This window comes from Mastigoproctus giganteus, chromosome 1, assembly GCF_048544385.1.
Source record: "Mastigoproctus giganteus isolate SK-2022 chromosome 1, ASM4854438v1, whole genome shotgun sequence".
Taxonomy (NCBI): Eukaryota; Metazoa; Arthropoda; class Arachnida; order Uropygi; family Thelyphonidae; genus Mastigoproctus; species Mastigoproctus giganteus.
In genome coordinates, this window is record NC_143575.1 from 231,382,293 (window position 1) to 231,400,549 (window position 18,257).

The 18,257-nt window shown below is 41.1% G+C and overlaps 1 protein-coding gene across 2 annotated transcripts in view; it reads left to right on the forward strand.

Annotated features, from left to right (window-relative positions):
* Positions 1-1,781: 1,781 nt before the first annotated feature.
* LOC150091594 (COUP transcription factor 1-like) overlaps positions 1,782-18,257 on the forward strand; it is a 68,460-nt gene continuing 51,984 nt past the window's right edge. The window contains exons 1-2 of one of the 2 annotated variants that reach the window (XM_090376245.1): positions 1,782-2,777; positions 3,715-4,242. In XM_090376245.1, the coding sequence (XP_090232371.1) occupies positions 2,396-2,777; positions 3,715-4,242 (910 nt within the window). In that variant the 5' untranslated portion in view covers positions 1,782-2,395. The remainder of the gene's footprint in view (positions 2,778-3,714; positions 4,243-18,257) is intronic. The other variant, XM_090376249.1, reaches the window with a different exon arrangement.

The following is an 18,257-nucleotide window of genomic DNA, read 5'->3' on the forward strand; positions in this document are numbered from 1 at the left end:
TAACAGTTGAATATCCGTGTTTTTGATCCCGAATTTTTTTATTATAGCATCAATGTGCGTCATAATCGTTGAGCATCCCTATTTGTGATCCTGAATTTTTTATTTTTAGTGTATTGTACTCCCCGTATTTTTAAACCAGAATTTTTATTTCTCAGTATCCTATGAATCTTGTATTTTGATCCTGATTTGTTTTTTATTTATTTATTTAGAGCCTGGATATTTAAAATTTTTATATTCTGTGTATCAAATGATTGAGCATTTGTCATCCTAATAGCTGAACATTCCGATTTTTTTTTTTTTTTTTTTTTTTTGACTTTAGCATCATTGTGTACCACATACTGTAGTTGAGCATTCGTATTTTTGATTGCTTTTTTTATTTTAATAAAACTCTGCATCCTAATGGTTGCTAATACTCCTAAAAACCAAAATAACAACAACATCCCGTATTTTTCCATGAATACGCATATAACAATACACGATACACCCTGTATAAATATTAATACCTTGTTAGGATGATACACGAATTAATTTCTCATTCGGTATCTTAATTAGTGAAAAGTATTTGCATATCTTGCAAAACTAATTAAGGCTCTTGCTTTCTCTCTTTCTAAACATTTTAAATATTCATTTCAGAACCCATAATAGCTTATTGTAAGCGAACTATGGAAAATGGCTTATTTATTCGATAAGCATTGTGGTCTGATTCTGTTAATGTTTCGCGGTGCATGACGTAACAATACTAACATCTTCACATTGTTAGCCTATTACGTGTTAATAATGAGCGCTTAACAATGTAGGAAACGCAATGATGCTTTCATGCGTTGTGCATAATAATAATGATAATAATAACAGATATAAAATAATGGAAAAGAATCTGTGAATATTATTGTAACACTGGTAGCTCTTCAGTTAACACGTGACTGATTTTCTCTCTCTCTCACACACACACACACCGGGCCATTTTCGTGTTGGCGAATATATTAAATTGATTTCGGGGGTACTGAGGTGTGTCAGAGGTCAACAAATTGCGTTTATCTTAAATTATATTAGTTCGAGATGCTCACGCGGAGGAACGAGAAGTGCATTTCTTTTGATGAGCAGTGTATACAGTCTTCATTATTAAGAATAAGATTTTTTATTAAAGAGTTTATTTTCGTACAATTTTCCATTCCATTTAAATGTGGGTCGAAGAAATTTTTTTCTTCAACCCAGAAAATTTTACCAAAAGAATTTTACACGCCAGCCAAACGATATTTTTATGGTGTGTATTAAAGATTGTTGCGCTCCTAATACAAACGTTTGGCTTTGGTAATAGAGATTTCACATATATGGGACGTGCGTGGTAGCTGTATTGAAGCAAACATTCACGTGACTTTCATATGTGAACACATTCCTACACTGACCTCCGCCGAGCTGTTTACAAGCGTGCCGCTTATCACTGTTCGCCTTTGTTTCGGAGTGGAGTTTGCTCGCCACCGTCTCCGATGGCCGGCTGGATGTGTTCGTGTCAGACAACACGGCTTCGGATGGACAAGGAAGAGAAGGAGTTCATTACTTCGTAGCAACAGATCCGAATGTGCCGACCCTCGCCGGTGTCAAACGCCAACCCATTTTTCACACCTCCAGAAACAGACGCGCTGCTAGTCCAGTGCACTGCGATGATTGGCCCCACTACCCACATGACCTCTACCACGCAACGGCTCGCGTTCGGCGCGCGTGAACACGCTGCGCAAGGATATGAACCGCACGCTGCAGTGACAATATGCCCAGGCTAGCATTAGGCGCTGTCAACCAATGGGAGAACAGTTCGGGGCTTCCCAGTCATGCCCTGATTGCCTGGAGGGCATGACCGCCTAGGCCGGGATTATCAGTTGCTAATAGGCTTCTTGAACTTTAATGACACGTTTTGCCATATATGGAAGCTGTTGCCATGCCAACCGAACAGTTTCAACTGCCGTGTCATAGTTCAGAGTAGGCAAGTCCAGTCAGACGCTGATGCTCCGACGGCGGGGCACAGTCTCGATCACCGCGACATCAAGGCCCCAGTTCACGCAAGTTCACGCGCAAACCCGGTTCAAGTTTGGTGTTTGCCACTACGGCAGGGGGGGTGACTTGTTCATGTGACGGTCGGTGGCGTACGGCAGTCTCCCGCCTGACTTGCTTTCGACAGGACGACGCTGCGGCGTGTTCGAAGCTCACCTTTCAGGAATAGTGGCGAAGGTCTTACCGTCCGTATCTACGGGAGGATACGCGGGGCGTGGGCTGTGTCACTCCCACGTCGTCACTACCACCGCGAGCTACGGCCGCTGCCGTTCGTAGGCCTGGCTCTCCATTTCCGCATCGTGTTCGTCGCCGCAGACTGCTACTACTACGGAGAAGACAGTAGAGTCGTAGAATGGCCCTTGCCGTGACTCCGTGGCGGGATCCAGCCCCCACCACGGGCAGCACGGCAGCCGAGACGGACCTTGCCTCTCAGCCTCCATCCCAGAACGGCCCACCTCAACCTCCGCAGCCCAGTACGCCGTCCAGCTCGGACAAGAACCAGCAACACATCGAGTGCGTGGTGTGCGGCGACAAGAGCAGCGGGAAGCACTACGGCCAGTTCACGTGCGAAGGGTGCAAGTCGTTCTTCAAGCGAAGTGTCCGGAGGAACCTGACGTACACGTGCCGGGGCAATCGGAACTGCCCCATCGACCAGCACCACAGGAACCAGTGCCAGTATTGTCGCCTCAAGAAATGCCTGAAGATGGGCATGCGCAGGGAGGGTAGGTGCCCAGGTTAGCTCCCCCTTGATCTTCGTTGAGTGCTGCGGTGGGGTTGTACGTTCCCCTGACCCTTAGATGTCTGGCCTCTGTGGGTCTGCACAAAGTTCACGCGTCGTGTCGTCGATGCTTATCGTTTAGTCATGTCTGGTCACTCCCGTCTAAAGTTCGCACGATTTACCGGCGTGCACGCAAAAAGCGCGGTTTTCTCTGGATTATTTCCTCTTTTACATTTCAGGTTTATTCGGCGTACGTTAGTAAAAGCGGAGGTCAAAGGCCAGATGTCAAGACTAATGGCGACTGCTAATAACTTGTGTCGGCTCAACAGGCCCGGTCAGAAATTTCAGTTTCAGTGGCCCCTCTCGTCGAATAAACAACATTCCCTCAGTCTTTCTTTTTTAAAAAAAAAAGAAAACTCAACTTTTAAAAAGCAATTTTTTCTCAAATTTTTAATCGCCTTTAAAAAAATTTTTTTTTTCTTAAATATTTTCGTTTTGTTCCCCCTCGCCGGCCCAATACTTTACTGCAATTAACAGGTGGTTCCACGTTTTTCGCACGTGCGTATTTAAACAGGCGCTGCTTCCGCAGCGACATTCATACCACTTACCACCCCTCAACCCCACCGCCGACTTCGTCGCGTTTGTTGGCAGTATGAAAAAGCTAGCCCGCTTGCGTTTGATTCTCACTCCGATGTCTCTGCACAAGGAGGCGGGGTGCGTCACAAGAGACGCGAGGGAGAAAGCAGACGCATGTGTGCTAACATTTGTGGGCCGGGAAAGTCGCACGCTGCCACGCGACTTACGGCTGTGTATGTGTGTTTGTATAAATGTGCGTGTGAATTGTTTCGTAATGTTGATATGAATTCTTTTAACTGTAGTTATGGCTCTGCAATATATGGCTTGCGAAACCTGTTGCAAAGTAAGCCCCTCATGCTGTGTTTTCTGTCCCATAGCTGTCCAGCGGGGTCGAGTGCCACCGACTCAACACCCTCTACCGGGACAGATGGCCTTGACCAACGGAGAGACACTTAATGGTCATTCGTATTTGTCCAGTTTCATCTCCTTACTCTTGCGAGCTGAACCCTACCCACCTTCTCGATATGCCCAGTGCATGCAGCCGAACAATATTATGGGTATTGACAATATCTGTGAACTCGCAGCCAGGCTATTGTTCAGTGCCGTCGAGTGGGCTCGGAACATCCCATTCTTTCCTGACCTCCAGGTCACAGATCAAGTTGCTTTGTTACGTCTAGTGTGGAGCGAACTGTTTGTGCTCAATGCTTCCCAGTGTTCAATGCCATTACACGTGGCCCCCCTTCTAGCCGCTGCAGGACTTCATGCGTCTCCTATGGCTGCCGACAGGGTGGTGGCTTTTATGGACCACATTCGTATTTTCCAAGAGCAAGTGGAAAAGTTAAAAGCTCTCCACGTTGACGCTGCAGAATACAGCTGTCTCAAAGCAATAGTCCTTTTTACCACAGGTGAGTAATTCCATTGCCTTTTCACCATCTTAAGTTCCTTCTAGAAGTTATGTAAATATTTACCACGTTAAAGTGTATCCTTAAGGAGATTTTTCGCCTTTACCAACCCATTTACACCACATACTCAAATTAGGCTTAGTGACATTCTCTCCAAAAACTCCTTAATCGTCTGTTCCATTTTTAGGTGGTATGCATCCCCCCCACTTTGGATGACTATAGCTTCTTACATCAGTCTTCACCCTAGGACCAACAGAAGATACTCAAAATATACGCAAAGATTTCTTTCCATCTTTGTTTTTAGAAATCGTCGGGCACTTCAACATTTTTAACTTTACAAAATATCCTCACAAACAGTTCCTTTCAACAATACTCTGGTAACTTAGCAACAGCATTCGATGATTTAACAAAAATATGCTTACTTGTAGATTACATCAATAGATTATTGTCGATAGAATGTGTGTATTTTCAGCAGACGACTTACTTGTAGATTTCACCAATAAATTGTCGAATAGAATATGTGTACTTTTAGCAGACGACATTTACATTTCATCAATGGATTGTTGTCGAATAGAATGTGTACTTTTAGCAGACGACTTTTAGATTTCATCAATGGGTTATTGCCGAATAGAATGTGTATACTTTTAGCAGACAACTTGTAGATTCCATCAATAGATTACCGTTGAACAGAAGGCGTGTACTTTTAGCAGACGACTTTTGTGTACAACAATTAACAATTCTTGTTGGACTCTTTACTTACGCGCAACTTCAGCCTACAAGCTGTAATCTATGCGCAGTACCTTATATTAAACGTAATTTCTGTTTCTAGAATTTAGTATAACTATTCGCTATACACCATTGTTGAATAAATACATAAGATAGGCCTAAAAATTATAAGACCCCGTTTACCTTGATCTCCTGGTCATGAAGTTGTTACAGTCTTACTTTTTAGGTAACGTGTACGTTTATGTCATCTTTATAACATATATAGGGGGGTTGAGAAGTAATAAATGAACTGTCTTATGCTTCATACTCATTCTGCTTCGATTAATCAAGGAGCTGAACCAAAATGTCACGTGATTTTTAACAGTTAGCTATCTTTGACAGCCATATTCGATCCTGTGTAAACTGTCCTAATGTTTAAATGTGTACATTGTCACTTTCTGCTCATGCGCCCAACAGGAACTTTGAGAGAATTAATAATATCAGTTAGGCTTAATGATTGAGGTTCCTAATTTTATTTACATTTTTATATGTCATTGTATACTTCACAAATCTGCTTTCAACTTATCTCCAAAGCAGAACAATAGGCAAAAACAATAATCTTGTCATTAAAAAGGTGTATAATTGTGAAAATAATCAAATGAGGTGTAAATCATGCATCAAGATCCTTGGCCAGCTAAGGACCAAAGAAGAAGAAGAAATCATGCATCAAGGGATGAACACCATATAAGTAACAAGGCTGGCCAACCTTTTGGCCCGGCAATATGATGCCAATTAGCCTTATGCTGTATACACCTTTCAGTATGAATCCTACTATTTAGAATGTTGATGGTATGGGATAATCCACTTCCTTTGGAGAGCCTGATCTTTGGATATTGCTTAATTAGAGTGTCATGACTTTGAGTGTGGTTAGTCACAGAATCGTTGATTTAAAATGGCCACGGATTCAAATAGATGGATCTGAAGTATCTTTTTGATGGTGATACCAAATAAAAATAGGTTAGGAATTGCTGTCCTGAAAGTTTGGAAATCGCTGGTTCTGTTTTAACGGTTTTGGGTTTCAGAAAACTGTTCTGTGGAATTTGTCCACGATCAGTAACATGAAGCAAAGCATCTCCGTGGATTGAACCTGGCAGCCTTCATACTAGCGATCGTCAATCACATAAAAAAAAAAGTTTGAAAGTAGTGCAAGAGTAGGCAGTTGGAGTTTAATGTTAGCAGGATGGTATTGACAAGTTCGTTTTATTTATTTATTATTTTAAGTGGATGAGCCCTCCCCTTTAATTAACGAAAGTTAGGCTTAACATCGTGCTAATGTAATGAACATTAGGCCTAATTCTAAAACCTGAGTATTTTAGTATATGCCATCTCTCGGGATGTGGCATACAGTTTCGTTTGGTAAAAGATCCTTCAGTAATTAAAAATAAAATAAAAAAGTTGATAATTGGTTTATTTTAACTACCTGTTATAATTTAACCCGGGTATTAAGCCCGAATACTACACACACACACACAGAGGAGCAAACTCTGTTATTTGCAGACGAAAGCTTCCATGAACCCCCCAAGGATTTTAGATGATGACGCTGATATCGGCTGCTTTTTCTTTACCATGAAAACAGATCCCTACATTCATTTTTTGTCTGGTTTTCCTTTACCACCAAAGTAGATTCGCACACTCACTTTTCGTCTGCTTTTTCTTTACCACAAAAGCTGATCCCTACACTCATTTTCGTCTGTTTGTTCTTTACCATGAAACAGATCCCCACACTCACTTTTCGTCTGCTTTTTCTTTACCATGAAAACAGATCCCCACACTCACTTTTCGTCTGCTTTTTCTTTACCGTGAAAACAGAACCCCACACTCTTTTTTTTTTTTTTTTTTTTTCACGCGGGGAGAATCTCAAGTCGAACCCTTGCGAAGAATTACCTCTCGGATCTAATCCTGCCTACAGTCCACAAATATTAAGCCCATCTTCAACATTTAAGATGATTCTAATATCAGTCGACTCGATCCACCAAGATACAATCTGAACTGTAATAGACTTTTGGGGGGAAGTTATTTACTAAGCTTAGGGAACACACGAAACTCACTTTAACTGGCCACATCTTGGGCTGTGCAGTAAGGACATAAAAATGAACTTAACGACTCGCGCAAGCCAAAAATCAACAATCTCTCTGTAACAGAGAAGAGGGTGAGACAAATCGGGGATGACGTATACAGAGTCCGTCGTTAGAAGTTTATTACTGGTATTTACGTCACTTACGGAGAGATTCTTGTCGACTGTTACCTCAGGGAAGATACCGATAACATGGCATCCTTACAATCAATCTAAAAGGAAGCCAATATGGCAGAGAGAAAAAGGTTAGACAACTTAAATACTATATTTCGAGTTAAATTCTAGAACAAGGTGCTCGGCAAACAGTACCAGCCTCTATTTATCCCAATATTCCATAATATTCGACTAATTATGCGTACAGACGAACTTGAACAATGAAACACAAATTTCTGCATGCAGACGATCTCGAACAATGAAACGTACAAAGTTCTGCATGCAGACGATCTTGTAAATGAAACATACAAGTTGTATCTTTCGCTAAAAAAGCAAACGATATTTCATGCGGTTTTAACTGTTGGCAGTTTTTGTCATTGTTGTAATGTACAAAACGTTTGTAGTCGGTTTCTCTTATTTTAAACTGACTCATTTTGCAGTACCCCGCGAGATCAGATAGGCAAGAAGAAAAAGTTATTTCTTCCTTGTGTTGCTATCGCTATTAAGAACAATACAAGAAACTATTGTTTCTAAATATAGTTGGATAAAAGTACTGCTTAAAGCAAAAGTTACAATCCTGAAATTATATATACTTTTCCATCTCCTGGAACTTTTCTGCAACTTTTTTTTATATTATTCTAAGCGTTTATCCTTTATTTAGCTACAGATAAACATCTCTTCAGACGTGCACACACCAACCCCCGGCAATAATTATAACGCCAAACGACATGTGAATTGACATTACTAAGTGTTTTTTTTTTCTTTTGGTTGCCTTGTTTCGCGTGTTTGAAAACTGCACGTGGATTTCAACAATGGACTGTAAGAAACAGACCGAATAAATTATATAATGAAGCAGCCGAATTGCCAGTTGCACTGAGGAAGAGAATTGGAAACAAAACAGTGCGCACACAGTGTTCATTACGCAACGTTGAATATTGGTTTTATTTCATCACGAAAAATACATTGAAAGTCACATGACATCTTACAAATGATGTAGCTTTTGCCAGGTCTGTATACATGCATTAGATTAAGATGTGAGTGCCAACACGATCAACAAGGCGTGGTGATCTCTATCCACCACATGTCTCGTTGATGGACAAGTGGAGAGTGTGTGGAGAATAGAATCGCAGCGTGGGCTCGCGAAGGCAAAGGAGTGAAGAAAACCAAATCAGAATGAAAGAAAAATTACGCGTAAAAGTAGGGGATAATCACACACCCAGGATTTGTGATAGGGACCCCTTTACAACCGAGATCATTGAATATTTCTTTACAACAGATGTGCCACATCCCTGAGGGGTGAGCGAAGTGTTTTTTTTTTTGTGTTTGTGACTCAATAAGTGTTAACCTACCTCCCATACAGTGGAGTTGTGTCCTTTAAACTCCTCCTGTAAAAATCTTCGATTTTTTAACCAAAGACCCCATCCTTACATTACAACCTCACTCCACTTCCTACCACCCAGACGTTTATCTTTTTTGTAAAATTGGGATTAATGGATATGCTGATTTTTCAAGCTTAAGTAGCATTCAAATTTCTTGGGACACTATAGAAGTCAGGGTCCGAATCCCATCTCACAAAGCACCCAAAAGATGCGCACAAATTACAGACAATGTACTGTCATCTCTGGGCCCTTAACTGGGGTGAAGGGGATCAAATTAGTAACTTTAAAAAGGCAGCAATTCCCTTTTAAATTTTCTATTTTCTTCTCGTAGTTCTATACAAGTCTTATATCGTATCTTCTCGCTTTCTTATTAAATAGGTGAAGCCACTGTCACATTCTTAGATGATATGATCTGTACCAAACATTCATGCTAATCTCCACTTTTCTTAAGACAATAGCGCTGCATGTCTCTTGGGTTGTCTGTCTTCTTCTTCCATAGACAAACATTGGGTCAATTAAAATTCGGAATACGATTGGTCACGGTAGCGTCTGTGCCTAAAGACACAAAGGGAGGTCTGCGAATCCCATTGACTTTCAAAGTACACATAATTCGGTGACCTCTCACATCAATAATTACTGACACATCGTCATTAATGTTATTAGAGTGTCAACCCGATCATTAGCCTACCGGTTTGACATCTCTTTATGGTTTCTTGGTACGCGGGGGGGAGGGGGAGATTGGTAAGGACACCGAAGAGTGCCGTAAGATGTAGTGGAGGGGGGGAAAGGATCTTCCTCCCAGTGTTATTAAATAAAGTTAATGATAAGAAAAAAGGGAACTAAAAATATGCTGGTTTACGTTTCACACTTAAAAATTGTAGTTTCGTACTTGTTGGGGGCTCGTCAGGGAAGCATATGTTAGAAATCAGCAAGTCCAGGAACCAAAACGAAGTAATGCTTTAGATGTATTATTAGTCACGTGATACTGGGGTTAGGGGATAAAGCTGTGGAATATTAAGGGGGAAACGGTGTTCAGAGACATAATTAGCACTGTAGAAGCTATACGAATCCGAAAAAAAGTTTCCTCGGTTGCCATGGAAACAAGTATTTTTTTCCCCGTTTTAAATTGCACTAAAAAAAAAAAACTCAACAACAACTCCAGAAGATTCTTAAGTTTTCTGTTATTTCCATTTACTCTGGTTGTGCCTTAGGCGGGATTAAGTAGGTAGATTAGCATCACTCAACTGATACCCGAGGGGCTGTATACTGAGGGGGGGAGACAGAGAACGCGCGAGGTAGTGATTGTCAAAAGAAACTACCGGAAAGGGAATTTTAGATTTTTTTAAAACACTTTTAATGGCCAGCGAAAACGTAATCCTACATAGTGAAGAAGGTCCATTAAAATTTCAAAACAACCCTCATATGTGGTAAGAAAATTCTTCTGATCTCTAACGAAGGGAAAGTCTTCAAGTCTTCGCACACCTCTTCTTTATTAACTCAAAACTGTAGAAAACACTTAAGCTTGAAACAGTCCTTTGAACGTCTTAGAAGTAAAAAAAAAAGGAAAAAGATGGTAAGAGTAGTTACTTAACCAGTGAGAAGGAAAGCGTGTGAGGGAGGTGGGGGGGGGAGAGCTTTCTACCAAACCAGGGAAAGGCTATTAAATAATTCTACACGTGAAAGATGCAGAATACTATATGCTATTGCCAATTAAGGGCCGGTAATATAAAGTCTGTAGAGATGGCTGTTTAACATTCCTTCCAGTGTTTGTGTGGAGTCGCAGCCTTCGAGCAAACAGAAATACTTCACGTATGCATTTGCGCATATTTTTTTTTTTTATCTTTCACCATAACCCCATCTTTCTACCCTTTCTGCTACCCCGACTTTATTTACAAAATTACTTGATGGTAGATTTGAATGGAAGATGTCGCTCTGAGCGCTATACGCAGCCAATCTGCTCTACACCACTGTACACATACCTAACTAGATCCGTTCGTTGTGGTAGCTTTTTTCGGCTGCCGAAGGGGACCCCCGTCAGAAAGGAACGCGAGCTACGAGCAAGAGTACGGCAATCAGATCAGCAAGGGCAGAGTGGCAACCGTTATTGTAGCTATGCATATATGCAAATGCCATCATCTGGGCATGTCGTTTCCACCTTGCCTGCTTTATCTTCAAGGACTGACGTTGCATATTTCATGGCCATCTGTAGAGAGATGGATGTTGCCCTTCAACAGGCGACGCCAAACAGAAGACGTGAGATTCACGCTAAAGGGGGACGAAGTATACGAAATGCTCGCACTCCTTCCGCAAATGTCAGGGCGTGTGCGTGTGTGCGCGCGCGGGATACACACACCTACGCTGACTCCAAAATAAGAAACAATGGAATTAACTGATTTGTTAGACTTCACCTAATCTGTTACGATTTTTAAGATATTTTGTAGCTAATAGAGGTCGCTGTGATCTCGTTTTTATTTATTTCAAAACTGTTGATAAGTTTTTACTCTAACGTACTTTAAGGTACTCGTAATTTCCAAAAGATGAAATCGACAATCATATGAGCACGTGGAACTTGGCGCGAGAATGCAACAATGACTGAATTCGCGGATTTGTGATATTTCACTAATGAAACATACAACTGTGACAATGAACGAGAAAGACTGAATATCGTCTGAATCTAGTTGTCCGGTTCCGGATGTAGATAAAATCAGTAGCGTCCCCTTAGGGGGAAGTTGGTCGGGGTGCTGCCCTAGAACTTTTAGTAATTTATTAAATTAAAAAAAAAAACAGCTGTAGGCGACATATACAGCTCTGGAAGTATTCTGCATCTTGAAAATCCATGTCATGGTCACACACAATGACAGCCAACTCTACATAATCACGTGGTACAAATGTAAATATTTGTGTACCGGAATTATTACCACCCTTCTCTGCTTATTCTGATCCCCTCGTGTCATTTTGCGTATCGAGATCAGTCCTTGTGTGAGTACAATTCGCAATACTGCAAGTTCGGTCCATTAGTTGTCTCTGAGCATGCGTATTCCAAACACCTTAACCCATTTATATCTGTTGGAGTCATACAGGTGTGCCATGCCATTGTACAATGTCCTTTCCCATCGTTTTGTACACGCTTAATGCACAACCCCTCCCCCTCGATAAAGGTTAAGTGACAAGACCCAGAAGTTGGCATTGTCTGTCTATCTCTTTTTGTAAAATACAGCCAGCATCATTAATTAAAGCGACAGGAAAATTGAAGTGTGTTTTATTGTCTCCCACTGCAGTACTCGTCATTAATAATGGCTTCAGCCATTTTGATCTTCCTCACTTTTTCTGAGGATCCCCCGCTCGGTTATAATTAAGGTACATGCCACCAGAGGGCAGTGTTATCGGTACTATACGATTCGGAAGAGTTTGAAGTACTTTTAAAGAGGGATGATTTTGAACCTAGAGATTCATCAGCTGACCCAAGGGACTATGGTGCCCCTAGGCCACATTGACTGATGGTGCCCCCTCCTGCCGATGCGAAGATTTTCATTAGAATGAATAATTTTACCAGTTTGCGCCCCTAGGCCACTGCCTACGTGACCTTACCCTAAAGCCGGCCCTGTTGACCCCTTATAAGATCCCCCCCCCCTTTGGGGTACGACCTACGTGTTCTGGATGATGTAAACGAGTCCTTTTCCATAAACAACTATCAGAATCTTCTAAATGAATCTTCCACCATTTCCTCTGGAGTTTTTAACGAACGGTTCTTAACGTAGTGCCTCAGTGACCTCACCCTAAAGCCGGCCCTGTTGACCCCTTATAAGCTCCCCCCCCTTTGGGGTACGATATACGTGTTCTGGACGATGTAAACGAGTCCTTTTCCATAACCAACTATCAGAATCTTCTAAATGAATCTTCCACCATTTCCTCTGGGGTTCTTAACGAACGGGGTCAATCGGCAAAAACTTCGATAACACGGAGGTAGACAATTTCGGCTCAATTTTACGGTTTCGGCTCAATATTACGGGCACACAACTGTGTGCCCGTAATATCTCCCCCATAAAAAGGCAGGCGTATAGTGCAATGGGAAAATGTCTATTAGGGTTGTTGTGTGGAACGTGCGTCTGTATATTATCAGTCCGCTACGTCAGACCAGGAACTAACCCAATAAGGCGACCGTTGATAAACCCATTACTGGCCGCCGTCTTCCGTTTCTGCAGATAGACCTCCCCTCCCTCCTCGCCAACCTACTCCTATTGCACTGCTATCTTGCACGGCGAAGGCGCACGCGAAAGAGAGCGAGCCAGCGATGCATGGCGACTCTCAGTCAACTCAGGTCAGCAAGAGTAGCGAAAGGTAAGCGGCGAAACATTCCATCTCGCCACCCCGAGCAAACTAGAGACGTATGAAGCCAGCCGAAACAAACAAGGTTGCTGGGGGCCCCGTGTTTAAGTGGGTTCCTGCCAGACTAGGATCTCTCAGCAAAACAATGCTCCGCCAGGATTTATTTGTTTGACTTATCGTAAAACCACACTCGTATGTCGCTCCCCGCTTCGTACGAAGGATGTTTTGGTTACGCGCACACACACACACCTCTGTTTGTATGTGCGCCCTCGATGGCTCTGTAACGAGATAAATAAACGGGCAAAGAAAAATTTTTAGGCCTAATTTTCCGGATGTTTTCAGAGATCATTTTGCAAGTTATGCACGCAACAATGTGTATGGTTGCCATGGTGACAGTTGTATATTTAAAATTTTCATTCGTCCTATTATTCTTCATTGTATGATAGACAAAAATATATCTATCAATTATTTAGGACTTCAATTTACAGAGTCGTGGGGGGAGGGAAAATTTTTTGGTCAATTTCTTTATTGTAATTTGATACGTTCTCTTGTTGCTATGAAATTGACTCCTTTCTTCCATTGTTGGAACATAACACGAGACATTTCGCTGTTACTATGAAACTGATTCTTTTCTTCGATTGTTGGTAATATGACACCTTCCACTGTTGCTATGAAACTGACTTCTATCTTTCATTGTTGATAATATGACACTTTCCATTGTAACTATGCAACCGACATCTTTCTTCCATTGTTGTAATCTACTAACGTAAAAATCGAATTTTATAGTAGCTACATAATCGATTAATGAGCAAATCACAGGTTTTTAAACGCGATGTAGAATATAACAGAATGAAGTAATTACTGCAAATAAATAAAATAAATAAATAAAAGCAGAAGACCATAAGAAAAGGGATTTCTTCTAAGATTTACATGGTGTCCACAGGATTATTGATATACTGTTATAACCAAAAGACGTTAGTATGATATTCATATGATTAGTTCCACTGAATCGATTCCACCAGTATTTTTTCGCAGTATGGTATGTTTATGGGGATCTTTAAGTGGTAAGCAGAGTGGGTGATAAAAAATACATTGGGGATTAAGTTACAAATTCAAACTATCTTTCAATCCTTCATTTTATTTCGCTTTGCTGTTCATCTAGAAAGTTCAAGCACGTGGAACAAGTGCGTGTGATCAAACAGAATCGTAATGAACATAAGAACCCATTGAGTTCAACTCTTTAATGAGTTCAGTTGATGGAGTGGGCTGGAAACCTACCATTTCCAGCCCACTCATATCTGAGACCACCCGAATATCTTTGGGATGTTTTGGGACACAGAAGGATTAGTATTGGCCTTACTCGAAAAATACTTTACACACCAAAAACTTCTATAAAGTGTCCTCCACGAGGAGTTTGATTAGACCAAAAGATATTAAAAATGTCTTTTGGTCTAATGAAATGTGTTTTAAATTTTGTCACGTTTCATTAACTTATAGAATTGAGCAAATCAGTCGGAATTTGTGTCCACTGATTCGATTCATCAATGAGAGGGACGTGGGAGGGGTTTGTTCCTTTTCAGGATCTTCCATAACGCATCTATCGCTTTTCTTCTTCTCTTTTCTTTTTAAAAAGAAGTTCCACACAGTCGGGGAAATTTTTTTTTCTTTGCGTACACTGCAGGGCTGATTGAATCACCCTCCGTGCCAGGTGACATTTTAATAGCTACCACACATTCTAATGGGTGGGAGGTGCCGGATGACCTCTGATGTTCACCGCACTCGGTCGCACGCAAAGCCATTAGGTTGCACGACAATGTTCTTTGCCTGCGGGCCTGTGCCTAGCTGTCACGACAGGTGGACGGCCATGGCTCGGGTAATGTTCCGTCGAGTGAACCGTGTAATGGGCGCATTAGGAGGACATCAGCGTCTCATTGTCGAAGGTCGGATCTGCCGTAGATTTCTGACGACACAGGTGATTGTTCCTTGGCTTAGAACCACGTCACTCACAGTACGGTAACGTGATGTCGGGGCTAGAGTTTCGGTGATTTGTTCTGCCCCTTTCTGTTTTTTTTTTCTTTTCTTTCCTTCTTGTATGTTTCTTAAATTTTTTTGGGAATCTGCAGGCTTTCCGAAACATAAATTAAGTGGGAAGGGGTCTTCGAAATGAGGATAAAAAACAGATAAACATCTCTACTAGACAACAGCTTTCCCCCCTACACCACCCCCGAAAATATCATCATGAAATTGATCATTATTTCTGTTGTATGCCGAGGTCTTGAGTCAGTCAGAATTCAACTCTGGTATGCAATTAAATTAACGCCAGACAACAGCATCTACTCCAAAATCCTGTTTGAACATAATGAGAGCAAAGAACAGGGCATGTTGTTCAACCAGCAACTGTTAATCAACTTGTCAAACATAAGCATACAATCGCTAACCAACTACACTTAACCCTTTGTTTACATATTTGTACCATCGTGGATTTTTCTCCATTTCCAGACAACTAGTAATTTACAAATATCTGTATCGGTCATGGCTTTTCTTTTTGTTGAAAATCTGCATAAGTTTATGTGGTGTTAAAACGCGGGTCTAACCCAGTTCCGTTAATTTGCGAACAGTAATCTCTCAAACGTACTTTTCTAGTAATACTCCTCAGATGAACTTATTTCTTACTTGGTGAACAGTCCCAAAGATATTTAGAACTCTTTAAAAACATTTTACATTAAACAGCCCCATTTCTGTCTCCATTCCTCGCCATTCCTCAAAAGAAAATATTGTCTTCACTTTGTGAACAGCTCCAGTTTATAAAAACTTTTTTAGATTAAAGGATGCACAGAATTTGGAAATTATTGCCAAGGGAAAACATTGTTTTTACTTTGTGAACAGCTCCAAAATATAATACACTATAAAAGTTTCTTTTTTCATTATTTGAATAGTGATCGGCTCCAAAGAGCATCAACATTTCCATCGATTACAATTGCTTCTAATGAAGCTAAAACACTGACGTCAGCAATTAGCTCATTGCGCATGTCCGGTTTTGTATATTTCACTATAGAGGGGGAGCCAAATATCTTTGGCCCTTTATCAAGAAGACAGTATGGGGGCAGTAATTTATGGAGGTTCAGTTAAGTCGATAGAGGGCGCTGCAAATCTTAAGGACAATTAACTGTTTGATTATTCTTTTCTTTTGATTATCCGCCTACTACGAAAGACAGTTAAGATATTACTGAATAAAACATTTCGCCTTTCTGTCTTTTTCTTGGGACGGCCCCAGTGCTGGAACGCAGAACCGTGATAGAATGTCCGCGTACTCCAGAGAGAGAGAGAGAAAAAGAGAGAGGCCTGTACGTCTGCGATATTGTTCGCAAAGGAAGTGAACAGAGTAACCCCGATGTGGTTTCCGCTAGCCTGTTAACTGCCGGAATTAACTCACGCGGACTCTAAAGTCCCATTGCCGCGCGACTGTGCAATGCACCACTCCCTTTCCCCCTTCCCCTCCCCCCTCCCTTCCCATCTCCTATACAACGACGTACAAAGAAAAGACGGGAAAAACTTGACAAGCAGATATAGAATATTCGGTGATGGATTCCCATTAGGACAAAATGATGGTGATATTTCATAGCGATTATTAAAGTCCTCAAGGTACCTGCCGCGCAAGCGCTAGCCATGTACGTACATTTCAATACTTCAACAATGATGTCTACAAAACTACCAACAGACTGAAGCCTCCGGGCACTTCATAACTAAAGCATTGTTGGATAGTTGATATTGACACGTAGTCAAGTGCAGAGGACAGAGTCCTCGCATTCTTGGAAAAATCTTCGTGGATTGTTACAAACAACCGATGGTTCTTTGCCAAACGTGTGGATAACTGCAGACGATAATGATTTTAGGAAAAATAAATAAACAATCGAAAAGATTTTTCTCCTAAAGCTTTTTCACAACCCTCAGGCGTGGATTGTATAGTTTTTCATCCCGGAAACTTCATCCAAAAACAAGCAATTTACAGACATATTACATATGGCGCAATACGGCCTAAAACCGAACAACAAGAGAGCTTTAAAAATTCCTCCAGTTGGCAATGGGAATGAACCTGAACAGAAAGAGATTTTTTTTTTTTTTTTTTTGAAACACACAAACATTATTGGTAAATTTCTAATAAAACAAATCAGTTCGTATATATGTCCCTGATCTTTCCACAAGTGACTTGCACTTGATCGAGTATAACTAAACAGAAGAGTCGCTGCTTCACATCTAGAGGTTCTCATCTTCGTTCTGATTAAAACAGCAAATTTTTCTTTCTTGTTTGCTCCATCTTTTCATTCCTGTTGCCCGCATATTCCCTTAATTCTCTCTTTCTTTCAATCCATGTGTCTAATTTTCGTAATTTTCTTTCTACCTATTTGTTCTCTGCCCCCCCCCCCCCACTCATTTGGTTCGTGTCGTGGTTCTGTAGCAGAATTTAATGTGTTTTATTTGGTGTCCACTAATTGCTTACAATAATGGCACGAACGAAGGAAAAAGTACAGAAATTTGTCTAATTGTCCTCGCTTCGTCCCCGATAATGCAAGGCTTGCAAACAAACCGCTTAATTATGGGCATATTTTAAGACACTCTAAAATACAGTGCAGCAGAGGGAGAGAGAGAGAGATAGAAAGAGAAAAGAGGGGGAATAGAGAAAAGGGGGGGTGGGACGAATTACACGTTGGGAAAAAAACTCTAAATTACAGAATTAAGTCAATTAACGAACGCTATTAATAGAGGAAGGGACCAGCAGGGCTAATCTTTCGCTCGATGAGATTAATGTTATGTTTCACCATTATAATGCTGTTCATTAGCCAAGAGACGCAGGGTTGGCTGGCAAAAATAAGCTTGCTTTTGGAAGTAATTGCAAATTAACGACATAATAAATATAATTGTATCAGAGTTGGGCGAGCCATCTTAACCTTTTTAAGACTTCCCCCCGTTTAGATGATGTGAGGAAGTCTCGCGCGGATAAAAACACAACAATTAGCCCTTGTTTCGCTAACTATTTCTTAGATATCATTGGTAAACAGTGGATAATTATTAATGACAGCAATTTTTAAGGTTGAGCTCAATGGGAAGAGTTCCGAAAAGAATTGTGGTGGTTGGTGGTGGTGCTCTGATGTTAGCGAAGGAATTAGGTAGACCCGCTAATTAATTGTAGTGTTCCTTGGCTTTCGGTGGGAGGTTAATTAAGAGGGTTTTTTTTTCCTAAGCCTTTCTCTCTCTCTTTTCCCCCCCTACCCCTCGTAAGATGTTATTTAAAGCTGATAAGAATGGAAATTGTACGTTATACA